This window comes from Galleria mellonella, unplaced genomic scaffold, assembly GCF_026898425.1.
Source record: "Galleria mellonella isolate WM207_F2 unplaced genomic scaffold, CSIRO_AGI_GalMel_v1 utg65, whole genome shotgun sequence".
Lineage (NCBI taxonomy): Eukaryota > Metazoa > Arthropoda > Insecta > Lepidoptera > Pyralidae > Galleria > Galleria mellonella.
Genome location: NW_026442138.1, coordinates 3,897,558 through 3,925,431, shown reverse-complemented (window position 1 = coordinate 3,925,431; position 27,874 = coordinate 3,897,558). Strand labels below are relative to the sequence as shown.

The following is a 27,874-nucleotide window of genomic DNA, read 5'->3' as shown; positions in this document are numbered from 1 at the left end:
AACGTGTAGTCGGAGTAAGGTGAAACTGTCGTTGTACAGACAATATCAAGGAGCTATCATACCATTCCTAATTGTGAAAAGTTTTAAAAATTAAAATTAAAAATATATTCACTGTTTTGAGCATCGAAATCTAAACGATTTTGTAAATTTTCATACTTTATTCTGCCACTTAGTCTATTCGATCATTTATCATCGTCATATCAGCAGTTTATTATTTTGCAAGTAGTTGTCATGCTTGGCATGTGGGTTGGCAACCACAGTTAGGCTTAAAAGCCTAAAAGTCATCACTAAAGTGATGTTTTAAAAGGGACGCTACTGCCTATCCCCCGAATATTAAATTCGCTTAGTCGCCTCTTACGACGCCTAAAGGAAAGGAAAGGGTAGTCCATTCTATGCCGGGACCACATGACAACGTACGAACCTACATAAGATACAGTTTATGAGGGACTCGACCGTTAAATTCATTTGAACATTATACATTAGTTATTAAGGGTAAAACCTTATGTGCCTTCTTCGTTATTTGGCATAATTTTGCATTCTGTTTATGCTTGTAAATAAACTTAGTTACCTCTGGACGTTTCTGGATACAGGTAATTAAAATTCATACGGTATTGTAAGATGTGATGTGTATGGACATATATGGTCATGTTTTGCTGTATTACGTAACTCATGGAAAATATTCGCGTATGTATATAAACACATGTCGGGACATAGATTAATGTAGTTCAATATTTGTTTTATTACTATAAAATATATTCATGCCATTTCCCTCTGAGATAGATATATAGACCATATAATTGATTTATTCACATCTTGAGATTCCATTGTTTTCTCAAGTAAATCAAGGACTATAAGCATATCTTTATAATTATCGTATGTATTTAAGATAGATAAAAAATATACAAAGCAAAATATCGTAATGTTTGCATTAATCATTAAACATTTTAAATATCTTAGGTTGCCATTATGTATATAATAATCCTATAAATCTTAATACATTTGTAACAAATGAGTATTAATGTCACTATGTAGGTATAATGTGTACATATATTAAGAGGAAAATCAATTGTAATCATCAGTGTTTGTTATAATGTAGTAATTCCTGAAGTGGGTTCCGTAGAATAATTGGCAGGGTTCTGCGAAATTATTTATTCTTGCTTATTAAATAATACTACAGTTAAGTAGTAATAGTATTTTGAAGTAATATAAATACAATTATAGTAAAAAATAAAGTGTATCGCTTTTAAAATATTTCCAATAAAAGTTTTTGTTCTTATTTAGTGTCCTTGATTTGTATTAATTTCATACGAGGGTTCCATAAAATAAAAGGTATTTTATTTGGTAGGTATTTCGTTATTTTAAAGTTTACGAGTAGTACTAATATTATAAATGTGAAAGTGAGTTTGTTTCCTTACAGCACCTTAATGGCTTAACCAATCACTACGAACGAAAACGTATTATATGTAATGAAGAAGGACATAAGCTAATTTCTTTCCCGAATAGTAATTATATCCCAGTAACGTGGACGAAGTTGCGAAGCTAGTTAGTAATAAACATAATTATCTTAAATTTTATAATGTAACTCCTCTTGCCTGTCTAGACAAAGTGGATATAAAATTTTTTATAAAGTAATTTTTACATGGCAACAAGAATTGTAATGGTAATACCTCACGGCAAATCATTTTGATTTGATGAAATTCCAGAGTAAAACATGTCGATGACTTAGATTCGAGATATACGAGTAGTTGCGGGCATTTTATAGATACAGACGTGTTGTCGGAAATGACAACCATAGTAAAAATATATATATATCTCTTTCATATATCTTTATATATATATAAAGATAGACTTTATACAGGAGACGTCTGCTTGGGCATCTCTATACCACTTGTTTTTCTACCACTAAGAAGCTATGTACGCAGCTTTAAAGACAGCACGTCTGTTTTGGGGTGAAAGGTGTTTTGGAAAAAAAGGTCTTGATTATGACAGTGAAATTACAAGGTATGAGACATGCATTGCCATTCTCGAGGACTAAGGTGCTAGATGGGTACGCGTCCAAGTTGGCGACCTCTTGATTATCTCTTTATATCTATAAGAAAAGTATTTGTCGCTGTGCATATTAGACTCTAACAAGGCGAGTGTCGATTTAAGTTCTCTAAAATTAGTTTTATGACATTAATCAGTGCAGGAAAGTTAGTAGTAATAAAACTGGCATTTATTTTTAGTATCCGCCGAGATCGTAGACATGTCTTGAATAGGGGTAGTAAACCACTGTACCATGACACCAAATTAAACATTGTGAATATTTCATTGTCAAAAATTTAAAAGAAAAACTTGAAGATTTACTGATATTTTTCAATTTATTCAAATGAAAAATTATTATTTATATAACAAAAAAGAAAAAAAAAAGAAATACAAATAATAATTATACATTTATATTGTGGCACTACATAGTGATGTAAAATTACATTAATTAGTTGTTTTAAAGCAGAAAACCCAGTCTTACATCTACCCAACAGGTCAATGACCTTTTACTTTCACATAACTGAAGGCCATTCATAAATATCCAGATGCTTGTAACACAACAAAAACAATTGTGGTTATTTCTGAAGATGAGAAAAGAATATGTGTACTCATTTTTTTTTATATAATTTGGAATATATTTAATTGTTTTTAATCACCTAATATGTATAGTAAATAATGTTGAATATTATTTTTTGTTGTTTTATTTTATGATAATAGTAAAATATATCAGAAAATATAATTGTAATTATATATATATCATCATCATCTTCCTACCTTTATCCCAATTATTATTTAAGGTTGGCGTAATATGTTTTTATCCACATTAAAAAAGATTTGGCTTTTTGTTTTATGACTGGCTGCCTGCCTAACATCAACCCTCTTTGGGAATTTTAATTATATATATATATATAATGTAATTGTGAACATAATTGTTTTTGGTTATTAAATAGTTACTTAAATATTTGTGTCTTTAACTATTTATTATAGATATTTATTAGATTTGAAGATATGTTGGGAATTATAATTAAGTAAATATATCATTTTCCAATGTTACAACATGTTTTAATTTTCAACATTAATGTAATGTAAACAAACAATAGACACAAGTTTAACATTTGAAAAGTGCAGTTTGATTCTCGTGAAGTATCAATAAAATAAATAGAATATACAAATGTATACATAATTTTAATCATTATTGAAATGGAACTGTTTAATATTACCATAGTCTTTAAAATGATAACTGCTAAATTATTTATATGTTTTAGACAGATATAAAAATATATAATGTAAATCTATAAAATGTTTACTTTGAAACATTTTATAGATTTAGATTATATATTTTTGATATTGAGTAATTTTGAGACAATTTAAAAATCTTTTATTTTGCTTGTAAATGTGTTCATTTTTATTTTTACTAATATATTTATATAATGTAATTAACCTTTACTAAGTTTTACTATCTCTATAACATGACTGCTTACAATAAAATATTTCCCTATAATTAATTAATATAAAAATAATAGAAACACACTATCAGAATTGTTACAGAAAAATTTCACAGAGACTACTGTAACTGGTAGGTACTTTCAGAAGCAAATATTACATAAAGAGGTAGCTACGCTTGGAACATTATCTTTTCATAGCTTTTATCAATACATAGATGGACTACCTACTGTGTGCTAATATTATAATAATAATATGGAATGTTAGTAATATTTATTAAATTTAGATATTTCAATTAACCAACATAACAATCTATTGTAGGTTATTGTATAAACACACACTTGTAACCTAGTGTTTCTAGAGATTTCAGTTTTATGTTTTAGTCAATGAAAGTTCATTGCTAAAGAAAAATCTCAAGGTAGTGAATGTAGGTTAAGTTACTCTTTGTTGGAGATACAAGTGTATTATGTATGCAAGCATTTTGAGGTCATAACAAAAATATAAATTGTGTAAGCATTATGAAGATTCAGTTTACAAGATTAGATATTTTGATAACTAAATAACAATAGATACCTATTTGAAACAGTATCATAAACAAAGCCCATATATTGAACGACACTAAATATGATAGGAAGTAACGTAAAAGGAAGAGTTAATTAGCATTCGACGCGGCGACCGCGGTCCGCGGAGCGCGGCACAAGCACACGAGGCAGGCAGGTTTCTCGCGATTACACTATCAAACCACTTTTAGATTGAAGACACCGGCTCATTAAATAATTACATACATAACTTTTACGAAAACGCCTGGTACACCACCAGACACTTTGTATGCAACAAAAGCTAACTTAACCAACCAAAGATATCAGCAAACATCTCATTCCCAATCCCACACGAAAATGTTTTGACAACATCAAATATAACCTAAAATCTCATGTCAAAACCACCTAAACATCGCCAAAAACATCCGAAAATGCATAATCATTAATGAGAAATTGAAAGAAATTCATGTCTAAGCACCCGCACGCAGATACGCAAGCCGATACAATGATACCTAGATGCAAATGCTAATGTCCTATTTGACGAAATTTGGTAAAATAAATGTAACTTTCCCGCAAAAGAAACAAAACTGCATTATGGGATGGGACAAAATCTTAATAACATAACAATTATAAGAGAAATTAGATGATTTCACCTTATTGAACTAATTAATGTGAACAATTAATGAAGGTCCGACAATCAAAGCAAAGCACCGCTAGTCGGCTGGCGGTGAACCGGCGAAGCTACAACAAAAATAACCAATTATTGCTACTTACCGCCGACTCTGTACATATTCGCAGCCATTTTTATACACAATCACTATTCATTAACACTTAATTAATCTACATCTGACACAATTAATAACTATAACACTATGTAATTGAGCTTTTAACAATGTTTTTCATCACGTTAACTCCGGACGCCTTTCGCTGATCGCCATTTTCTTTCACACTACTAATTTGGCCAGTGCGCAGTCGCACTTTTTGGCGTAAACTTCCTGCTTTTGTAACAAAGCAATGACATGTCATTAATTTTGTTTACACTAATTGTATCGAAAAGATTGTTGTTTTAAATTACAATGTGGGTTATTTTACAAATATTGTCCATAATTGAAATTTAATTTACTATGGCCTAAAAATAAAAAAAATACTTCATTCAATTACATTTTCTTGTCACGCAGTAATCTGTTGATACACTTTTTTATAACATTTTAAAACTTTGATACAAAAAACTTAAAATATTTATATCCCTTGTATTCTTTAAATTAATTAACTTTTTGGAATAACTACATTGAAATTAATAAAGTTTTGCTTTTATACTAATTATAGTTTATTAAAATATTATTTTGTAAAAACTTTAAATGATGCAAAGGAATGTCAATGTTTAGTACCATAGACAAGGACGCTGACTTAATCTATGATTTTGTATATTTGTCCATGTTCACCATAGATGATAAATATGTGAATTTATTTTACAAAACTAAGCTATGTTTTTGTTAAATAATGAATCAGGAACTTTATATTAAAAAAAATATGTGGGAACGTATTAAAGAAATTTCAACGGAATATTTCTGAAATAGAATAAAATAATATTAAAATGTGCCACAATAAAAAAGGATGGTAGGTAACGTTTCAAAAATGACGTGGCGATTGTGACAGATGATTGTCTATGGGTCTGATTTGACAATTGCCAAATCAGCCAGGACTTCTCGTTTATTGAATATCTTTTTAGTTCTGTAGAAATACAACATTTTTATGAATGAATGCCTAATTAAAGGGTAATACTTCGCATATATGGCCTACTTATAGTCGTCGAATGTACTCTTGGTACGTATAATCTTCAAAAAACCACACCTAAGTGTACCTACTGACCAGTTATGCTTTCGTAGCCGAAATGAATAGTGTTTTCATCTACAATTCGTTTGCAGATCAGCGATATGTCGACATACGAAGAGTTTATTCAGAACAATGAGGACAGGGATGGCATACGGTTCACCTGGAACGTGTGGCCATCTAGCAGGATTGAGGCAACAAGGCTTGTGGTACCTTTAGCCTGTCTGTATCAGCCGCTAAAAGAACGCCCAGATTTACCACCAATACAGTATGAACCTGTACTCTGTACACGTAATACATGTAGGGCTATCTTAAATCCAATGTGCCAGGTTGATTACAGAGCCAAATTATGGGTGTGCAACTTCTGTTTTCAAAGAAATCCTGTAAGTGTTATTAGTGTCTTTTAATGCTACATTAATTCTAGCTTAATTTTTTTTTATTAATTTTAGTTATGTACTTACATTATATACATATCTGTAGATAAGAAAATAAATACATATATAAATAGTGTTGGTTATTTTTATAATTTAATGTTTTGATTATTTAAAGTATCTTCATATAAGGATAGAAATTAGAATTAATTTATAATCTATCTCTATGACAAAGTTTATTTCTAGACTGTATTTAATTTAGTATATATTCATTATGAGGTTTTTTGTTGTCAATATTGTAGTGGTAGCAAAATTCCATTATCTTTTTTTCTACAATTGTTAATGGCATTTTTGCAGTCATGACATTTATGTTTTTTTTCTAGTTTCCCCCACAATATGCTGCTATCTCAGAACAGCATCAACCAGCAGAACTCATACCTAATTTCTCGACTATTGAGTATACTATAACTCGTGCCCAAACAATGCCACCAATCTTCCTGTTAGTAGTCGACACATGTCTGGATGAGGAAGAGCTAAGTGCATTAAAAGATTCTCTACAGACATCACTGAGTCTGATGCCACAGAATGCACTAGTTGGTCTCATTACTTTTGGTCGTATGGTGCAAATTCATGAATTAGGTAAGTAGAATTTGCTGTATTGCTTAATTTAATTTTTATATATACTGCTGCTAATTCTAATAAGTTAATATATCTACTGTCTGGTATTGTTTTGTAATAATTTTATCTATATGGGCTGAATAATAAAGAAGTTTTTTAAATGTGATTGATCACCTTTATTGATATGAAAATGCATCAATAACTTCATAATAGGATAGATGTATGTACTATATCTTTGGTAGAGTATTAGGCGCTATGGATTAAAAATATTTTTTTTTGCAGGCACAGAAGGCATATCTAAATGTTATGTCTTTAAAGGAACAAAAGATTTATCTGCTAAACAGATTCAAGAGCAATTGGGTATTGGTCGTGTTAACATACCAAATCCACAGCAGCAGCGTCCTGGAGCACCTCCGGCCCAGCCACCAGCTCACCGGTTCTTGCAGCCAGTGAAACAATGTGATATGGCACTGACAGACTTGCTTGGAGAACTTGGTCGTGATCCATGGCCACTCGGTGTTGGGAAACGTCCTTTGCGAAGCAGCGGAGTGGCATTATCTCTAGCTGTTGGCTTATTAGAAGTTACATACCCTAATACAGGCGCACGGATTATGCTGTTCTTGGGAGGGCCATGCTCTCAAGGCCCTGGTCAGGTTGTGAATGATGAGTTGAAACAGCCTATTCGATCTCATCATGATATTCATAAAGATAATGCTAAATATATGAAAAAGGCAATTAAGCATTATGAGGCTCTGTCTTTGAGGTCAGCTACGAATGGGCACTCTATCGATATCTACTCCTGTGCTCTAGACCAGACTGGTCTAATGGAAATGAAACAGTGTTGTAATTCAACAGGGTGAGAAATAATTAGTATTGATAAAATTTCTTGTTTATTTATTTAAACTTTAATACATAATAAAATTTTATGTACATTTGGTGGACTTTTATGGAATAATAATTTGAATTGAAAAAAAGTAATTTTCAACATTTATACATTGTTGTTATTTTGTATTTTTTTTATTTTAATAATGCTTATTTCAGCAGTTATTTTTTTGTTTTTGATTTGGTACCATAACCATTGTCAGATTGATTTCCAAATTAATTACAACAAATGCTATTTCTGTATTAATATTATAAAGAGTAAAGATATGATTGTAATGGATAAACTCCAAAACTATTCAAGTGATTTTATAAATTCTCTCACCTTAAGATAGCTGCCTACCTATGAGAAGCTGGGCCTGATCATTAATAGTTTGTGAAACTTTTTATCATTATATTTGTGGACAACTGATTTTTATCTTGTTTACTCTATGTTTTATTTACAAGTTATAGTATATTCAAATAATGATTACAGTGGTCACATGGTCATGGGAGACTCATTCAACTCATCACTGTTCAAACAGACATTCCAGAGAGTATTTGCCAAGGACCAAAAGTCTGAATACAAGATGGCATTCAATGGAACACTAGAAGTTAAATGCAGTCGAGAATTGAAAAGTAAGATAAATTTGTTGAATTTTTAAATTTTGATAAAATTCCTACTGTTATGTTAAATAAAATATAATATAAATAATCAAATCAAATTTATGTTATAATTTAAATTATTGTAATGTATAATTTAATTGTAGAAATTATATGGTTCATCCAGTTCTAAAAGTTAATAAAATAAACATAATAAAAATAGATTAAATAGAAAAAACATAATAAATAAAGATAATAAAATTAAATCAAATTTATAAATCCATTATGATGTAATAATGCCCCATTGGTGGGCACGGGGACACACCCACCTAAAAGAATAATATAATATAAAAGAAATTTTATATCTATCTTATGTTTGTAGGTCAGTTAGTACTTATATAATTTTATTTCCACAGTCACTGGTGCCATTGGTTCTTGCGTATCTCTAAATGTGAAAGGCCCGTGTGTATCAGATCAGGAAGTTGGTATGGGCAATACATGCCAATGGAAAATGTGCACATTCACACCAAGCACCACTATGGGCATATTCTTTGAGGTGATTATAATTTTACATTTTTATGTACATAGTTCTGTTATGTAGTTTAATATTGTTAAAGATAAAAGTCCTATGTAAAGTTTATATAATAACTTATTGTCAATTAATGTTTTCAACACAAAAACGAGAAAAAAGTTCTGTCTTATTGTAGTGTCAAATTTTAATATGTAAAATGTAAGTACAATTTCCTATATAAAACTATTGACAAATTCAAAGTATTATTAAAGATTTAATGTAAATGTTATAAAAATGCATTTTGGTGTCTTTCAAGGATCTTATTTAAAGATGAGGATACAAATTATTTCTATGACCGAGATGCTACTATAACTGTGATTTTATTATGGGAATCGGGCTGTTGTGTTCAGGTGGTGAATCAGCATGCGGCGGTACCGCAGGGCGGTCGTGGCTGCGTGCAGCTCATTACGCAGTACCAGCATTCTAGCGGGCAACGCCGAGTCCGCGTCACCACAATCGCGCGCAAGTATGTTTATTTATAATTAGTTTATCCACTGCTGAAACTAGGCCTCCTTATTCTTAAACCATCTGTCTTGTTAGCTATAATGCATTGGCGTATTCAGGATTATTTTCCAAGGAGGCCTGGCCCCTTAAAATAAAATGTTTTTGCAAAGTTTCTCTCACATCCTGGGGTGGACACGTCTGCCCGGCTAAACCCCTCCACTTGTTGCGGTGATGTCAATAACAAACAAGGCCAATCGAGAATTTATCGCGACTATACATCGCGTTGAAGACCGATCTTCGAATTTGTTGATGTATTGGCGTTCTGTCATGGATGATTAGCCTAATGTGGCATAAGCGTAAATATTAATAATTTTTATCCAAATCTAAAATATTAGTATTACTAAAATTATTTTTGTAAATTAATTTGTTGTTTTATTTACGAATAGAACTAAATTATAGGATTAATTAAAGGTGATATTTTTATTACAAATGTCCTCTCAATATATACTCAACTAATTTGTCGACAGTTGGGGCGATGCAGCAGTGAACCTGCCCCATATAGCGGCCGGTTTTGATCAGGAAGCGGCCGCTGTTGTTATGGCGCGTCTGGTAGTCTACCGCGCTGAGCTGGAGGACGGACCCGACGTACTGCGCTGGCTCGATAGGATGCTAATTAGACTGGTAAGTTCTATTTTTCAATTTGCAGAAAAAATAATTGTAGTAGACTTGTCCATTACCACATTTGTGTAGTTCAAATGTCTTAAAAAAAACAGGCTAGCCTAAGTCAATATCTTGGTTGTCATTATTATTTTAGTAACCTATTTTACCTTTCTATCTCATTAAATGTTAGTTTGTTGTGAAAGATGTTAAGAAATTACACTCCAAAATTTTTGGTGTTAATTTGATATTTAGATGGATCATATACTGTTTTATCATACGGCATACTTATTCTGATTGGCGTGAACAAACCGAAGGGTTATGGCTAGGTTATATTAAAAAAAATTAAATTGTTACAGTGTCAAAAATTCGGCGAGTATGGCAAAGATGACCCGAACAGCTTCCGTTTATCAGAGAACTTCAGTTTGTACCCGCAGTTCATGTATCACCTTCGTCGCTCTCAGTTCCTACAAGTGTTTAACAACTCCCCAGACGAGACCACTTTCTACAGGTAGGCTGATTTGTATTTAGAAATATCAGAAGAATTGCCAATACAATGTGACAAGGTGTGGTAAAAAACTATAGGTGGTATAATCAAACAATATTAGGAGGTTGAACACAATTGTATAGATATTACAAACGAGCTAAATTAAGTCTCATAAATAATTTTAGCCTTCACCTATATCCTTTAATACATATAAAACCTGAAATCAGTATCATTGCATCCCTTTATTTATAATTTTATTAATTATTTTTTATGATTAAAACCACATATTATACAATATACAGGGTTCTAAAAGTCCTTTGGTCCCGACGTAGAATGGACTTCATATTTCCTGTGGGTGTCCTAAGAGGCGATTAAGGGAACTTAATGATCGAGGGAGAGGAGCAGCGGTGTCCTTATTAAAACATCACCAAAAGCTTGACTGCAGTTGTAAACTTGCCTGCCAACCATGGCAACTACTATTATGGACATCCCAGGATGCTGTTGCATTTGTACTATTTCTTCATGTTTCTTGCAATTCAATAAAATTTGTAATGTCATTTCTTGCCTATAATTATTTGTTTTGAGTTACATATCTATTATATCTTATATATATCATATATACTCGTAATGTCTTGATTTTTTTAACCTTTGATTGTTTGTTTGTAGGCACATGCTAATGCGCGAGGACTTGACGCAATCGTTGATCATGATCCAGCCAATCCTGTATTCGTACAGTTTCGAGGGTCCACCGGAGCCGGTGTTACTTGACACCTCCTCTATACAGCCAGACCGTATCCTACTTATGGATACATTCTTCCAGATACTGATCTATCACGGAGAGGTATATTGTTGATATAGAATATATATATATATATATATATATATATATATATATAAAAGTAGTATGTGTATCAATTGTCTAATGTTCATTGTACAAACTTTGCTTCATTTGAGACTAGATGGCCTGTTGTAACCTGCCCAATATTATTTATTGTTGTAAACATTATGAACAGTTTTGCCAGCGTGCTTTCTTTATTTCCTAATTTCATAGATCCCGCGAGAATTTCGAGAAGTTTTTCTTAACGTTCATTTTACTCATTCGGTTTCGATATTAACAGACGATAGCGCAGTGGCGTGCTCTCCGCTACCAAGATATGGCGGAGTATGAGAGTTTTGCGCAGCTGCTTCGGGCGCCGATAGATGACGCACAGGAGATCCTGCAAAGCCGATTCCCAGTGCCGAGATACATCGACACAGAACATGGAGGTTCACAGGTCAGACATTTTCTATTTTTATTTTTGTATATTTGGCATGAGACATCATAAAGTTTAATGTTTCATGACAGTAAAGGAATATAAAGTCCAGAAGTTACGTATCGGTTAAAAAAAGCTTGCTGGAAAAACCATGGTAAGCTATTCATGACCTTTTTTTTTTCATATTGAAAAATAATAGCTTTAATTTCATATAAAACTGACTTGTTGACTGGAAGAATACTTTTAAAGGTAAGTTCACGTTTACTTACAGTGTTTCTAATTGTTATTATAATTGTATGTTTTAGTGTAATAAAGAATTTTAATATAACATTATTAGATTACTTTGTAAACCAGTCATATTTATGATTAAATTACTAGGTAATTTTTGATTAATATATTGTGAAAATTATAATTTATCACAAAGACCACAGCCATAGGTACCGGCTAGCATGTCATTATATAGCTGTAATAATATATAAACATATAATAATTTTATTTATGTTTAAAATTCAGGGGGTTTCTACACTGCGAGGTCCATCAGATTTTGTCTTTGTAGCTAAAATTCTTTCGAGCATGTCATTAACCTTTTGTTGTGTTTTTAGAAAATTTTTAAAATGTATGTCGTCGTATTTTGTTTGCTTCTTAACGCTATTCAATGGTAGTTGTTGCCTCGATGCCACCTTCATTTTGCAACATCCCTCCCTGTTTTCAACTTTATACTTATTGTCATTATAATTCGGAAGCCAATCGTCACCTCTTTCTAGCCTTTCGTGAAACCTTTGTCCATAATTTAACCTTGTATGGCTATTATCATTAATTTCATGTCCTGTTCTATAGTTCACTGATACACGGTTATGCATTCCATTATGATCTACATTAGAATTTATAACGTCGTCTCTATTGTACGCGTATTCACCATGATTGTTATTGAAATTACTGTATTCATATCCTTGATGATCATGCATGGGATTATCTTTATACGAAGCTTTTAATCTTTGATATGGGATAGTTCTGTCTCGATTATTTGCACTAATATATTGAGATTTTTCTTTGTTATATTTAAAATTACTATTAGAGTACACATTTCCTTGATTTTTTAGTCTACTGCTCCAATGTGAACTATTATTTTTAATTAGTTCATAAGGTACTTTAGTAGTGACAATAATATTTTGATTAATTAGTTTCAAAGGTTTTGACATAGGAAGCACTAAAGGTGGAATCTCGTTTGAATTTGTCTGTATCATTACTGGTGTTAGATTACTCCTGTGTTTTGGAGTATTTCTCATTATAGGTATATTAATATAATTTTGCTCTAATGGCATTAGGCTTGCAAACTTTGGTGGAAATATGTTTGGATTCCATTTATTAAGAGGAAAATTAGTATTGCTCTTTATTACTTCAGTAGGCTCTAAAGATAATTTTTTTTTTATTCCGGGCGCTGGAATGAATTCATGTTCTACTTCTTTTTTTTTAGTCATCGCATATTTTGTATCTGCTGTTACAATATTACCATCCTTTATTGTTTTGTATTGCTGAAATAATTCCATAAATTTTTTTATAACCTGATTGGCTTCATGTGTTTTACTTTGCACCAAACTGACGGTGAGTGGTGGGTTTTCTGAAATTAAAAATAATATAAACGATATGTATTATATACTACTCGGAGACATTTTGTCAAAGTGACTATATTTTATTTCAACTTTTTATCCTGATTAGAGTACATGTCCTGGTCAAGCGTACGAAATCGAGGCTTAAAGCTATCCACTTAATAGAAAATACAACTGTGCGAAGTGAAATACTTGAATAATATACCTGTTGTAACAACTTTTGATGTCGTCAAAGTAGTAGCAGCAATAGTAGTCATATATTTTATTAGATCATTTAATACAATCGCCTTAACTTTTTCGGTAATTTCTTGTATTACACCTTTAGGTAGTAAGCCAATTTGTGGTGTATTTAAGTTATAACGTGGGTCAAATATTGTCTGCGGATTTTGTGTAGGATTTACGTTTTCTAATTGTTTTTGTATATGTGTTTCAAATTTTTGCTTTGGCTTATCTTTGAAGTTTACGTTTTCTGTAAATATATTTTGAATGGATGTGATTGAAGCAAACAATTTAAGTTGTTTTTTTAACTTTAATATATCGTCAATAACCGCTACTGATCCTCCGTTTCTTTTATTTTCCTTCTCATTTTCTGTATGGGGTCTATTATTAAATTGTTCAATTTCTTTTAAATTTAAAGTACGCCTTGGATTCATTAAAGAGTCGTCTTTAGAAATTGTTTCATTATTAGTTACATATTTATTTTGTTTGTTACCAAAATTTTCAGACGTTTCGTATTTAAATTTATCTTTAAATACAGGAAGTTGATTGTTCTTTGCGTTTTCCATAATATTTTGTATTTGTTCAGATATTTTGTTGAAATTAATGCTTGCTGCATTAGTAGTCGTTTGGACAGTAACGCGTGTCTTAGAAATATATTCTGCTATTAGTTTGCTCATGAGGTCAATTTCTTTTGGTTGGGTACTATGTGGTATAATCTTTTGTGTTTTAGGAAAATCCACTACTTCAGTCGTGTATTCGCTACTTTCTTTAACTGTCTGACTTTTATTGCGCATATTTTTATTAGCAATCGTATTCCAAAATGTCATAATACTTTCGATATTAGGATTGTTGTCTAATACGATTTTGTCTACTGTAGATTCAGTAACTAAATTTGGTATGTTGTTGTTATCTTCTTTTCTATTCCTTGCCTCTAATATGTTTTGATTATCAACTTTTGATTTTGTTTTATTATCAATTTCTTTTTCTTCATTCTCAATTTTAAATCGGTTCTCTAATTTATCCATATTAATAAAATATTGAGCCATTTTAAGGAAATTATTACTCGTTTGAAAATTTTTCATATCGTGCCCTGTAAATGCGTATAATATAAATTATTGTTATTTTTATTACATAAAAAAGTGTGAGAAACAGAGTGCTTTTACCACTTTGTAATATTAGTAAAAATAATATATTACCAACTTACGGTCGTTTAAATTAGGCGACGATATTGTTGTTTCTTCATTTTCATTTTGTGTTAGATTCGTTGCTTTTGAAATATTCGGTGTAATACATTCTTGTCGAAGGGTTCTAATTGTGATGAAATAATTCACCATTAGAATATTTATTGAGTAAATTTAATGAATACATATAATATATTAACACATTTTTAAACGTCCATGCGGACTACGTTTGTAACAGTAGTATAGTAGGCTAATATAATAAAAATAAATAAATATCTTTATTGATTGTGTCCAGTAATGTGATATCAATTAAGGGGCACTTAAGTACATGATTAAAGAAAGAAATAATTTAATCAAAAGAAACATGCGGCCCACACAGTAGCGCACAAAACAAAAACAAAAGAAATCAAAAACAAAACAAACAAAAGAAAATAATAATTATATACAAATAGATAGCAATTAAATTATAATGTACGCGTGCGCGCGTGTGTGTCGCAATGTTCTGTGATGTAGGTCCGTGCTCAGCATATTGCTGCAGCGCTTGAAGCGCTACAGCGCTGTTTTTCAGCAAGAACCATAGCGTCACAAGTAAAAAACAGTTATATAAGTAATTATAGTATACAGTTATATATATCTCGTACATAAACAGAGTACTTACTCATTGTTCATATCATCAATATTTAATTTGTGTCGCTCTAATTTTCTCAACATGTTTAAATCTAAATCTTCCTTTTGCAGACCACTTAACCACAACACGCATATTAGATCTGAAAATTGCAACTTTCAATAAACATTTAGAATATTTTTTTTTTTATTTCGAACGCCGCTAAACACAGCTGTATGAACATGTTCTTTATTTCTATTTTTTTTTTATTTAAAATTAACGTTTGATTTTGGAACCTTTTATCTGGACTATACGTTGATCGTCCAGAGGATTTGGTTGCGCAATTATTTCACGACAAAACGTACATGTGATGGCCACCGCAGAGAGTACCGCCCGACACAACATTGTGCCTTATCGGACACGTCGACTCCATTGTTATGTACACGTACCGTGGCATTGGTGTTTTTTATTTCGTTTTATGGTGAATTTCATAGAATGGGCCTTACTGCACTATCAGATATGTAAGACTAATTTTTACCCACCGCTTAATCTTTGTAAACGAAATTCGTACATTTCCCGGCATATAAATTCATGACGATTGGTTAATCTGAATGGATGTCCGATGTATGTATTTGACAGTATAATAAGCTCCTGTTATAAGGATTTATGTATTTAGGCTAAAATTCTCTTTATACATAATTGATGAAAGTTATTATTATTTACTTCATTCTCGGCTAATTTGCCGGTTTTCTCAGACAACCCGTCCCAAAAACCTTTGGAAAAAAGAAAGCTGAGATCCCAACCCCTTTTATTGCGTGTGTGTATGCAAATATGCATACACATATATATTACTACATACATATATTATTATAATTATTATTAATTATAAAACTGTCATAAAAATAATTATTGTTTCAGGCCCGATTTTTGCTGTCGAAAGTGAATCCGTCCCAGACGCACAACAACATGTACGCGTATGGCGGGGTGAGTTGTGTTAAAGAGAAAATCAATATATATCTATTGGTTTAACAAATTGTTACAGTTTTATTTAATTGATTCCAAATTTCGAAATGCACCTCTTTATAATTCATGATCTCTACCGGTCCATTTAAAAATAGTATTTATTTAAAAAAAAAAAGAAGTTTGTGTTTTAAATTTAGAATCAATAAATATCTGTAGAATAGTTCTACATTGTATGCGTTGCATGTAAATAGTTTTCGTAGCCATTCTTGTCATATTTTCAAAATTTAATGAGTTAGGATCTCGCGTTGATTGAAAATCCTCATCGTCGACCTTTGACATTATATATTATATAATATTAATTATATAATAAGTCGTTTTCAACTTAATAGAATAGGTTAACGACTGTTACTTGGCTACAAAACTATAAGATAAATAACTATGTAATATCGTTCATAATGTATACAGATTGGATTTTGTTTTAACAGTACAGTACACGGTAAACGATATGAACAAAACCATAGACAATGCTGTCAGCGCAGTAATAGTTTTCGTATGTAAAATTGTTAATGCGCTGGTCACGGGATACAAAAATAATTTTCAAGATATTTGCCATTTTTTGTATTTGTCATAATTTGTCTGTTCCTTCTTAGTTGTTATAATAATGCCTGTTATATAACCTACTAAATGTCGAATTAAGTGTCATTGAAACTAGTAGCGACACTAGTGACATCTATTCTGACACGTGTTCACTTCATATAACTCTGATAACTTACATTCACCTTGCACAACCAGAATATATATATATATATATATATATATATATATATATATATATATAGCTGGCCTAATTTTTTAATAATTAAAATAACACGATTGCTCTTTTAAAAATTGAAAAAATAATTTTCACATTTAAAAATATCTAGAGCTTTTCAGCAGCCATATTGATTAAAACACTTACAGCCAGTGCGTGTCTGGATTCTGTAAAGATTGTAATGATACATCCAAATCTATACATATATTTAGAAGATTTGGTGGAATAAAGAAACTCATACATATATTTACATGAACTCTGAAAACAACTATCCCTTTTTTGGGCAGTTGCGTAAGAAACATGGCAACGCCTTATAATAAAAAAAAAATATATCTATTTAAGGCATGCTAGGTTGGTTCCAGCATATATGAGTAAAAAGAACGTTGATCTGGAAGGATGATGTATCCAGAAATACATCGCGAAAGTGGAAAGATCCTAGGGAAAGCCCAGAATATATTGTAATTATTTATGTCGGCATTATTTACATTTTAAATTCGAAGATGGCCCAACTAGTTTCCAATTCCAAGTGATACAGCCATGATCCGCGCTCATGAATACAGGCTCCTGTTGAGTTCGAAACTAATCGTTTATCCCTGAATTTAAAACGCAAGTAAAGCCGACATAAATAATTACAGCACAATATGATTCAAAATAGTTTTAATTAAAATACTGAAATTACAAGGTGCAGAGGCATAACGTCTTAGTCCTAAGGAATAGCAGTGCATGAGTAGTATAGGTGACAAATTATACTCTGTTATGTCGATGGTACTGCTCATGTCTATAGGTGACGGTTACCACTTTCCATCAGGTGGGTTCTTAGCTTTTTTGCTATTCATAAATTGCATTTTAGTTTTTGAGGGAAAAATTATAAGTACGAAGTAGTAGTTAAAACAAGAGACGTATGTAAGGGATAAAAGCCTATGGCACTCGATTTTCTTCGTCTATCCATATATCTATGTGAACATAGAGTTTGAAATTAGAATTTAGTTCTCTATTTTCTCTTCCGTCTTAGATAAAGACAATGTAAAACGATCCCTTGTTAAATGTAGGTAAAATGACTTAAGACCGTTTCATACGACTATCATCGTTGACGTAATTAATGATTGAAATGATGATGATGTTAGAGACACTAGTTCCTATTATGGGACTGGTGTAGTGTGGAACTAGCAAAATTAATTAATGCGTTTAGTGTAATTCTATATTTAACACTTTTAGTATAACACAATTAGAGCATACTAGCATTATATTTGAAATATGGCAATTTTTAGCTTGGATTTTTAAATGAATGTAGAAATATTGCATGGTGTGTTTTTTTTTTAATAGAGAATGATTTTAAATACCATAGCATGGTTTGATTTGTATTTTTTTGTTTCATCATTGTAATGGCGAATCCAGGCGATGCCGATACCATCAGCGGTAGTGTTTTTTTTTTTTATTTTTTAACACCGTATTATTCTGGGTCGTTGGTTTTCTGCTTTAGTTACTACCATAAAAGTAATTTTCTCCTTTTCATGTTTATAGCATTTAATATCAATGTTATAATATGACTAACTATACAGCTTCACTCTTTACTTCTCTGCACATTATTTGCTTCTCTTTGCATGATACTAACATACAAGTAATTATTGCATTAATTTTCAAATCTTACATATTATAAAATTAGTGACAGAAGACTCGAGTTCTACTTGGTAGAACAAATTTAAAAAATAATTTATTTTATTATATATGGTGTCGGTTGTTTGGGTTGATAATTAGTGACCCAGACATTAGTTTTGCGATTTCTCAGAGTGTATGGTATCCCACATTTGGGTCCGGTACATTGGCTTAATTATTAATACCAAATTTATAAATTACAATATCTAATTATATTTACCTATTTTTATACTCTTATTATAATAATGGTAAATGGTGATAATTAAGTTTTTTTTTTTTATGTTCTTACATTTACAATATAATAATTCAGTGGTTGTCAACTATTATTTATAATTTTAAAAGTACATTTTGATAAAAATACGAATTTTATACTGCAATATGTCATGTTTTTAAGATGACTTAAAATGAATATTCAAATTAATATTTTTTAAATGTGTTGATTTTAATTTACTCTTTCATCAGTAATGTATGTATCTCTACAACCTGTACATATATATCCCAATTTTACACTCAAAAAACGATTTCGTTATTTAAATAAGAGTTAATGTTATTTTTTAAAGCTGTTTGGTTGACGACCACATTATGTATCAACATAACCGTTGTTTTACTAAAATATTTTTATTGCACTATAGGACGGTGGCGCCCCCGTGCTGACAGATGACGTATCGCTGCAAGTTTTTATGGAGCATCTGAAAAAGTTGGCGGTCTCTTCAACTGCATAACAATATTATACAAACATCGTGTGTCAGCAGAACTGATGTTTGCCCCTAAACATATTTAAAACTCATTGGAAATATCTGTGCACCGATTTGAATTTGAACACGGAATTGTTGGCAATGAATTTGTTTTTAAAAAATGTCACGTTTTTCTTATTCGAAGCCAACGCTGAGTGTGAATAAGATTGAGTATAGTTAGTAGTTTCTCAGTTGATTACGGTATAAGCGAGATAGTACACACGAAATGGTCATATGAGTTCTATTGTTTATGATTTTATGTTCTGAGTTGCAGGTTGTATATTAGTGCAAGTTTACATTGGGTCAATTACCGACTCCAAACTCATGCTAGGTCAGAATTGACTCGATACTGTTAACTGTACTGTTCAAATTACTTGAAACTCTGTACCGTCAATACAGACTCGAAAATGATGTTGAACATTTACGGACTTACTGCGCTAGCGGTTCTGTCTAAACACTTAAGTAAGTCACTGGAGCCGCGTCGTAATGAAAATTTCATTAGTATAATAGATGCAACAATTAAACAGTGAGAATTTCGACAGTTTCTCATTTTTTCTCTACAAGTAAAAATATATTTAATATTAGAACTCTTTGTCTAACAACGTGTGTATATCTCGAGAAATAACTAGAGTACTTACTCCATGTAGCACTCATTAGTGCCCTGCCAGCATATACTGATAATGCAGGCGGAGTTGCCGCCATTAAGAACAGTACGTTATTCGGTTTTCTGCGCAAACATTATCACCCATAATTGATTCGTTTATAAGTTTTTAAATCCGCAATGGGCTTCATAAACGGTCAAGCAGTTTAAACATGAATATATTGTACTATATCTATGAGTTAAAGTAAGACTGAGAAACTTCCGTTTATGGAGTCCATAAGAGCGGATAAATTCATTATGTGAACTTATAAATCTAGCTCAGATACTTCCAATGGGTATCTATAGGTTATGACAATTTGTTTTTTTTTTTACGACGAGTTTTCTAAGTTGCATACCTAACTTAAGATTATTCGAGTTTTGCAATAGGTAGTTTATCTGTATTTTATAGTAAAATGTTATATAATTGGAATGAATATATTATCAAACGGTTTTAAATTTTATTACAATTACAATGAATGTAAGGCAGATGTTAGAACTGCAGACATTATTTCCATAGTCTTCTCAATTTAAGTTATATTTTCTACAAATGTAAATTAATTAATGGCATTAAATGTATATGAATTAATTAAATTTCTTTTAATGACCTCGGTGTCTCAAACCTCTCATCTATTTTTATATTCGTGAATAATACTTGTTGAATTCATAATGATAGGCTAATTGACCTGCCTTTTCATTCTCACCTATTATCTCTCACTGGTGCTCCGCCTATACCTATAGTTTTTTTTATACAACTTAGAATGGCAAACAAGCTGACGGCCCACCTGATGGAAAGTGGTAACCGACGCCTATAGGCATGAACAGTACCATAGACATAACAGAGTATACTGTTTCGCCCATGATACCCCCCATGCGTTGCCATTCCTGAGGACTCAGATGTTATTCTTCTGTACCCAGTAAATTTACGCTATGTCCCACCCTTCAAACCGAAACACAGTCATACAAAACACAACTGTTTCACGGTTGAAACACGGTTGCAGGCGGAGTTGCCAGTTGATTGCCACCCATTAAAAAATATATATTCGTAGCCTAGTGTAACGTTAATTTTTATTAATTAATAATTAAGAATGATATTCTATTACAAGTAAAATATGGAAGTTTGAGCAAGGTTTGAAATATTTATTGGCTTACTCTAAATTCGCTTTTATTATGGTAGACAAACTAAAATCTACTACAAACTACTATCGTTAAGCAGCGAATTCTTTTTACTCTATCGAGTTGATAGTTCCTAGTTACAGAACAGGAGTTGTAATAACGCCAAAAATAAAAGTATTCTTTTTTTTTTATAAAAATATTATATTGATTTAATTACACAGCAATAAATATAACATTTAAACTTTTTTTTGGTGGGCACGCGTTTTTTTTCTATTGTCTAATCTAAACAGTAACATTCTAAGCTAATATAGGTACTAAGTACACTATATATTTTAGTCATGTAACATTGAGCGCCCGCCACATTTTCTGTGGTTGCATGTCCTGTAGATACTTGTCATACTCAATTATTTACGAAACGAAATGCAGTTTAAACCAAGTGACTTTTTAAATAGTTTTCTTTACTCTGCAAAAAACGGGCACTTGCAATTTTTTTAACAGTTAAGGCTGACAATTTTTTTTTTAAATTCAAAACGAGTATTAAAAAAAAAACAATATAAGTATAGCAATATAAATGCTGTTAATTGAGTAAATATTATTGGAATGAAAGGTAAATAATAACAAAATTAAACAAAACTCGCTACCCACTTAGAATACATCAATGTTGTAATAGGTATACATTTTTAATTTAAAAAAAATAATTTAATTATTATTAAACTTACATCAGCCAAAATACATTAGGCGTAATATTAAAAATTAAACATCCCTGTTTTTTACCAACTAAGGTACTATGATATAATTAACAAAGAATTAAATTTACACTGGACACAATGTGTAATGTCATAGAGCATAGAGCACGAATTCATTTTTTTGTTAGAAGCCCATAAATAATGACCGCCAGTATTATGGTCAGAATATACTTGATGTATATGGTTCATGAGTTTGGAGGTCAATTGAGGAAGCGAATGGACATCTTCTGTTCTACATCCGTCCTCTCAAGAGCATGACAAAACTCTTCGAAACATATCATTTGATCGTTATTGGTGTCGGCTTCTAAAATGGTGCGCTCGGCGATGCTTGTAAGTTGTTCTTCGCTGCAAATAAATGTTTTTCCGGTCAATTATTTTATTCAACTATATTTTTAAATTACTTTTACTGTATAATAAAATAAAAATTAAGAATATATTTGTATTTTATAGGAGAACCAAGTAAGTCATATGATACAGAAGAATACTTTTTACAAACTGAACAAAGGAATAGAATGTGGTAAACACAATATGGGGGCGGTGGGGATTTTAATAATGCAGACTACCAGTCTCATTATAAGCAATATATTGGTCAACCTCCCTGTGGTTGGGGTTTTTTAAATGACAAATAAAAAAAAACATGTAATATTTAATTAGAAATATTTTAAAATAAGTACAAATTTTGTTTAAATTTATTAACGAAAAAATTATAGGTAATAAATACACATATATAATTTATTGTGAACAATATGTACGAGCAATAAATTATGTAAATTCCTAAGAACCATACGCTTTTTACCATTATCAGTATTATCAAAAATGCACAAACATTGTGATATCAATATTAGTTTACATAACGTGATTATAAAATAAATATAACACCTGGCAATAAATTATAACTCTTCGGACTTTAGAAAGAGATAACCGCTTAGTATCAGATATATAGAGCGTCACCTTTAATTGTTGTGTAATTCTTAAATGCCTCCAAAAAAAAGAGGATCTTCTCTATTCAGTTGCTTTTATGTGTTACCTCAGAGCTCTAGCATTTATAAACCGATTAAGAAAAATCTTTTTTTAACCTGAAAGAATATACTTTCAAAATAGTCCTTTTTTATACGACTTAGAATGGCAAACAAGCTGACGTCCCATCTGATGGAAACTGGTAACCGTCGCCTATAGACATGAGTAGTACCATGGACATAACAAAGTATACTGTTTCCCCCATGATACCCCCCATGAATTGCCATTCCTGAGGACTCAGGTGTTATTCCTCTGTACCCTGTAAATTCACTGCTTTATCTTACATAAACATAGGTCTTTACCATAGAACAGGAGGAACAGGAGCATTTCTTATGACTGTTTATCATTGGGGAAATTTTGCCAGTACTTTAGCAGGTGGATTGGCAATAGCAATTTGAAACTTGATGTTTTAAGAGGGACGCTGTTGCCCATCCCTCGAAAATAATGTCCCCTCAGTCGCCTCTTACGATATCCACAGAAAAGGAAGGGGTGGCCAATTCTATGATGAGACCACACAGCTCATTTTGGATTTGCTGTCCTGACTTCGTTTTTTCCTTCACTGGTGTCCCATTATAGTATATAATTAGCATAACTGTGTGAACTATTCCATCATCTTCAATTAAAGAATATTTAGAACTGTATACTGAAGTTTATTATTACAAAATACATAGATAATAAGATCATATAAAGCTTACCTTATGTTTGCACCCACCATCATGTGGAGAATTGCCAACAGTTCATCCCTTGATATTTTCCCATCGTTGTCCAAGTCGTACATTGAGAATGCAACTAAAAACAGAATATTCAATTAATTGAAAAAAATTATGTAATTACAGTATTTAAAATAATGTTGTAAAATGAGGAAATTTTGTAAAAAAGTATGTTATTTCACCATCATTATCATATCAGCTGTTAACTGTCCACTGCTGTATATAGGCCTCCACTATAAGGAGAGTTTTGCCAGTATGAATGTTGCTGCCCATCCCTTAACCAAGAAGTTCCCTTAGTCATGTCATACGACACCCACGGGAAAGGTACTAAGTACTTGTCTACTATAGAAGGACACACTCATAAGGACAGAAAATACTATCTCTTTTATATTCATGTTATCTTAATTACTTATCTTATCCTAGCAAAATACCGTTGTAAAATATACCTCTATGCTATAGGTTGTATCAATAATAAAAAATGTTACTAGTATAGTAAATTTGTAATTAATGTTTGTATATGGGAGATACATAAGAAAAAATTATTAGACTCTTCATGTGTCCTAATAAGAGCAATAGAATTGAAAACAATAATTTAAGGAAGTTTTTCTGTGTGTCTGTTTGTTCTAGTATCACACAAACTGCACTAAATTGGATATGGTTTTCAGTTATATCCCTGGAGGTCTAACTTAAAAACTGGTGTATATGCATATGTGTTTTATCTTAATACATCATCTAGAAGTTTAATAACTATTGAACTGATATGGAAATATAATGAAACACAAAAATTGCCCAACCAGTCTCCATTACTCTAAAAACATCCAACTGTAATCCAAAAGTGAGTAGTTTGAGGAACATTGTCCACTATTGACATTGTAGTAATTTATACTGAGAAGATCATGGAGCTGTATTTGTCTATAGGTAAAGGCCACTTTACAGCTATCTTAATGTTTCAAGTAGCAATAAAATACTGTTTCAATTGGTGATAAACAAACTAGCCATTTTAATATTTCACAAAGCAACCTTATTGTTATTTAGCATTAACTTTTTAGTAAGTACTTTAAAAATTAATTAATTAAATACTTACACCTCAGTTTTTCTTCTCGGCTGTTCAACTTATTCTCCCTATTTTTCCTGATTGGCCTAAAGTGTGACAATACTCTCATGAACTGCAAGAAGTTCACCCTATCATCATGACTATCAGCAAAGAATGAGTGGACAATCCTTTCACTCAGCGGGTTTATGGCAAGTTCTGGAATCCTTAAGAAGTCATCCCGTGAGAGGGTTCCACAATCATTTTTGTCTAGAGATGTGAACCGTGAGTATAAACGCTCAATTTGGTTTGGTGTAACTGAAAAGTTTCACAAATTAAATAGTTATTATTAATTTAAGATTATTAAAGCCACATATTACTTGTTTCTATTAATTTCTTATGGAAAAATGTATTTATAAAATAAATGAATTTTAGAGATATATTAATTGTGAGTTGTATATAGTTACTTGTTTTTTTCACTGAAATTGTTATTATTATTAAATTATTATTTGTATGTGACATTGTTTATATGTAAAATTGTTGCATGTTTGTGATTTTATACTTGTACAGTCTAAAACTCCTATCTTATTCCACATAATGTAATATTGTTATAGAATAAATTGAATTGAATTGAATAGTTGAAACTGAATTTCTAGCCATGCTTTAATTGAATGCATGGGATAGAACTAGTGTAAAATTAAACTTTGAAACTGCTCTAAACAGCAAAATCAGTCAGGGATTTATTATAAAACATTTTTGTGAAAGAGTACAAGTGTTTTTCTAATAATATCAATATCTAATAAATTTGTGATCTATCTATCCAATTAACATTAAAATTAAGAGATAAATAATTTTTAGATAAAAAATGAAAATAAAAATTACAACAAAGAAAAATAATTTACAATAATTTTTACTGAAATAAATTTATTCCATTCTGCTAAAGTTAAGGCAACCCATATATAAAAAAAAAAAGTTATGGTAACTATTTTATAATCAAATTTTTCATCAAAGTGTATCAAAAGAGGTAAGAATACTGTTCCAATTCCAAATAGAGAAATGAAGACAAGAAGACAATGATACTAATTATTATTTTGGAAATATGTGTATAGTATAATAATTGTACAGACATGACATACATATTTAAATACTACAAAAGACATTTATGGTTAATAATATATGCAGTGTAAGAAAATTATAAGACTATGCATGTATATTACTTGTTTTATAAATCTCCACAAATATATTTTATAGATTTCAAACGAATTCAGTAGAAAATAATTTTTCACGACGAAATAATTTTGGCATGAAAAACAAATTATAATTTTTATGAGTCATACTCATATAATCATTCTAATTCTATTTTGAATTAACACCAAAACTGAAAAAAGGAAAAACTACTTACATCCCGTTTCTTCTTGGATTTGCGCGATTTCCTCTTCTCTTAGCAACAAAGAAGACTTATTACCCATGTTTATTTTTTAAACAACCTTGTAAGACCACAACACGGGTATAGGTTGATGATAAATACAACAAATGTGTAACTTGAATTGTTTTTCTCCAATAAATAATCTCACATACTGTTTGAGGTTATACACTTTTACAATTAATTACAAAGGTCGTTCAATGCTTTAAGATAAGAACGGCTTAAAGATTATTGGTTTATAGTAGTTTTAGAAAAATATTTCAAACGCAATTAACTAGTAACTACATACGTACTGTGTATATGTGTGATTTCGTTCGTAATTTTAAAAGATTGACACGCTTGACACTAATGACAGTGACAGTACAAATATAACCACAGAGTAAGTACTGCTATTATATAGACAAAACAGGAAAAAAAAACAGGAAACACCAGTATGTATCGATACAATAAAATAAATTAATATTTATAGTGTTATATAACTATTTATAATATATCTATCTCCAAAAAGTCTATATTGATACCTATCATGGGAAATATAGTTGTTTTATAGTGTGGACCTTCAAATTTTAGGAACTGGTTACATAGATCATCTAAATGTTTTTTATTTAAAGTGATATGCACTTTAGAATTTTAATATGTTGACATTGACAGTGGCAATACCTGTGTTGCCGTGCTATTTGTGAGATTGCCATAATTAGAAATCAGCCACATTGGTTATGTTTAATACCTAAACGTAATTAAAAATGAAAACGAAATTACCAGGTATAAACTAAAGATAATGGCTGTATAAGCTTAGTCTTTTTGCCTTCCCTATGTATAACCGGAACAAAAAAAAAATGATTATGTTCATAAATATTTTTCAAAAAGTTCACGGTCATGATAGTTGCTAGGTAACTGAAACTGAAAAAAATAATCAGTAATTATCAAGCGTTTTCGGTGCACTTATTTATTATTTTTATTTAAATATATACATTATGAGTGTTGTAAAACTCGCTTCAGAACCTGTTTCCACTGAAAAGAATTTAGAGATGGGACCGATGGATACACTGTTAGAAGTTAATGAAAATGTGGCCAGTAAAATATTCGATCGACCTTTGGAAGAAGGTGAATTTGAAGAAATATCGCCGAGAATTTTCAGTTTAAAAGATGTCAAAGAATCTTTGACTAAATCATCATTAAACAATGCTATTTATGAACTCGGTGTCGTTAATCTGTGCTGGCCTGAAATATCGGAACCAGTATTTGAAACCCGTACCTGTTTTCCCAAAAGTTACTACACGAATTCTGCCAAAGAGCGTCTTCTTTTGGCTTACGCAGAGAACTTTAGACGACAATTTCAGTTTCATTATCGAGCTCGGAAGCCATTATTGCTTCAAGCTCCCAACGAATGTGGTTTGCAGGTAAGTTTTTATAAATAACGTTTTTAATAATACACGCAAGATGGCAGTAGTCGTTATTAATGGCTTCGATATCTTCCGCTTCTAGTAGATTTTAAGTATCTAGTTGCATTTTTAGAAAATGGTGTGCACAACAATAAGACCAACGAAATTATGTTATGCTGATACAAATACGTGGCAAGGGATTGCTAACTTGGTTGCTGATTATTTCGACTACGAGCCTCTCAAGAAACCAATGCTGCATGTGAGTAATTTTTTATCCTACCCCTTTGCTTCATTACAGTATCAAGAGATGGCGCTACAAGTTCATTTAGTCAATGCAACTGG

The 27,874-nt window shown here is 31.1% G+C and overlaps 6 protein-coding genes across 7 annotated transcripts in view; 2 read left to right on the top strand and 4 right to left on the bottom strand.

Annotated features, from left to right (window-relative positions):
* Positions 1-5,181, bottom strand: part of LOC113519840 (metastasis-associated protein MTA3) — an 80,551-nt gene extending 75,370 nt beyond the window's left edge. Inside the window, exon 1 of the mRNA XM_052900704.1 lies at positions 4,782-5,181. Within this exon, the coding sequence (XP_052756664.1) occupies positions 4,782-4,809 (28 nt within the window). The 5' untranslated portion in view covers positions 4,810-5,181. The remainder of the gene's footprint in view (positions 1-4,781) is intronic.
* A 489-nt stretch (positions 5,182-5,670) lies between these two features.
* Positions 5,671-20,702, top strand: LOC113519598 (protein transport protein Sec23A). Of its 2 annotated transcripts, XM_026904715.3 has the most exons (14): positions 5,671-5,831; positions 5,933-6,220; positions 6,592-6,847; positions 7,109-7,682; positions 8,181-8,323; positions 8,704-8,843; positions 9,209-9,324; positions 9,830-9,983; positions 10,319-10,470; positions 11,113-11,287; positions 11,565-11,720; positions 16,229-16,294; positions 18,480-18,500; positions 19,370-20,702. In XM_026904715.3, the coding sequence occupies exons 2-14, from the start codon at positions 5,942-5,944 to the stop codon at positions 19,457-19,459; spliced, it is 2,322 nt and encodes a 773-aa protein (XP_026760516.1). In that variant the 5' UTR covers positions 5,671-5,831; positions 5,933-5,941; the 3' UTR covers positions 19,460-20,702. The 2 variants fall into 2 exon arrangements, with proteins under 2 accessions (XP_026760516.1, XP_026760517.1); XM_026904716.3 differs by lacking the exon at positions 18,480-18,500.
* On the bottom strand, positions 12,149-13,430 carry LOC128201943 (uncharacterized). Its single transcript, XM_052900414.1, has one exon. It carries the CDS (start codon positions 13,244-13,246, stop codon positions 12,209-12,211), a length of 1,038 nt encoding a protein of 345 aa, XP_052756374.1. The 5' UTR covers positions 13,247-13,430; the 3' UTR covers positions 12,149-12,208.
* On the bottom strand, positions 14,639-15,715 carry LOC128201944 (uncharacterized). The gene is made up of 3 exons (XM_052900418.1): positions 15,607-15,715; positions 15,365-15,473; positions 14,639-14,833 (listed from the first exon to the last, which is right to left on the bottom strand). Exons 1-3 carry the CDS (start codon positions 15,713-15,715, stop codon positions 14,701-14,703), a joined length of 351 nt encoding a protein of 116 aa, XP_052756378.1. The 3' UTR covers positions 14,639-14,700.
* Positions 20,703-21,401: 699 nt separating the features above from the next.
* LOC113519737 (calcineurin B homologous protein 1) lies at positions 21,402-26,480 on the bottom strand. The gene is made up of 4 exons (XM_026904919.3): positions 26,130-26,480; positions 24,782-25,045; positions 23,683-23,776; positions 21,402-22,315 (listed from the first exon to the last, which is right to left on the bottom strand). Exons 1-4 carry the CDS (start codon positions 26,194-26,196, stop codon positions 22,171-22,173), a joined length of 570 nt encoding a protein of 189 aa, XP_026760720.1. The 5' UTR covers positions 26,197-26,480; the 3' UTR covers positions 21,402-22,170.
* Positions 26,481-26,995: 515 nt separating this feature from the next.
* LOC113519844 (dynein regulatory complex subunit 7) overlaps positions 26,996-27,874 on the top strand; it is a 209,454-nt gene continuing 208,575 nt past the window's right edge. Inside the window, exons 1-2 of the mRNA XM_052900410.1 lie at positions 26,996-27,550; positions 27,666-27,791. Coding sequence (XP_052756370.1) covers positions 27,125-27,550; positions 27,666-27,791 — 552 coding nt within the window. The 5' untranslated portion in view covers positions 26,996-27,124. The remainder of the gene's footprint in view (positions 27,551-27,665; positions 27,792-27,874) is intronic.

What these genes read in the sequence shown, in the direction of transcription:
- LOC128201944 (XM_052900418.1), bottom strand. Translation starts at nt 15,715, where the DNA reads ATGTTGTGTCGGGCGGTACTCTCTGCGGTGGCCATCACATGTACGTTT. An exon ending in ACGTATAGTCCAGATAAAAG is followed by an intron (nt 15,474 to 15,606) that starts GTTCCAAAATCA and finishes TGCAATTTTCAG; the next exon opens with ATCTAATATGCGTGTTGTGG. An exon ending in ATTGATGATATGAACAATGA is followed by an intron (nt 14,834 to 15,364) that starts GTAAGTACTCTG and finishes CATCACAATTAG; the next exon opens with AACCCTTCGACAAGAATGTA.
- LOC128201943 (XM_052900414.1), bottom strand. Translation starts at nt 13,246, where the DNA reads ATGGAATTATTTCAGCAATACAAAACAATAAAGGATGGTAATATTGTA.
- LOC113519598 (XM_026904715.3), top strand. Translation starts at nt 5,942, where the DNA reads ATGTCGACATACGAAGAGTTTATTCAGAACAATGAGGACAGGGATGGC. An exon ending in TCTGTTTTCAAAGAAATCCT is followed by an intron (nt 6,221 to 6,591) that starts GTAAGTGTTATT and finishes TTTTTTTTCTAG; the next exon opens with TTTCCCCCACAATATGCTGC. An exon ending in TACTGATCTATCACGGAGAG is followed by an intron (nt 11,288 to 11,564) that starts GTATATTGTTGA and finishes CGATATTAACAG; the next exon opens with ACGATAGCGCAGTGGCGTGC.
- LOC113519737 (XM_026904919.3), bottom strand. Translation starts at nt 26,196, where the DNA reads ATGGGTAATAAGTCTTCTTTGTTGCTAAGAGAAGAGGAAATCGCGCAA. An exon ending in CCGAGAAGAAAAACTGAGGT is followed by an intron (nt 23,777 to 24,781) that starts GTAAGTATTTAA and finishes TTCTGTTTTTAG; the next exon opens with TTGCATTCTCAATGTACGAC. An exon ending in ATGGTGGGTGCAAACATAAG is followed by an intron (nt 22,316 to 23,682) that starts GTAAGCTTTATA and finishes ATTTATTTGCAG; the next exon opens with CGAAGAACAACTTACAAGCA.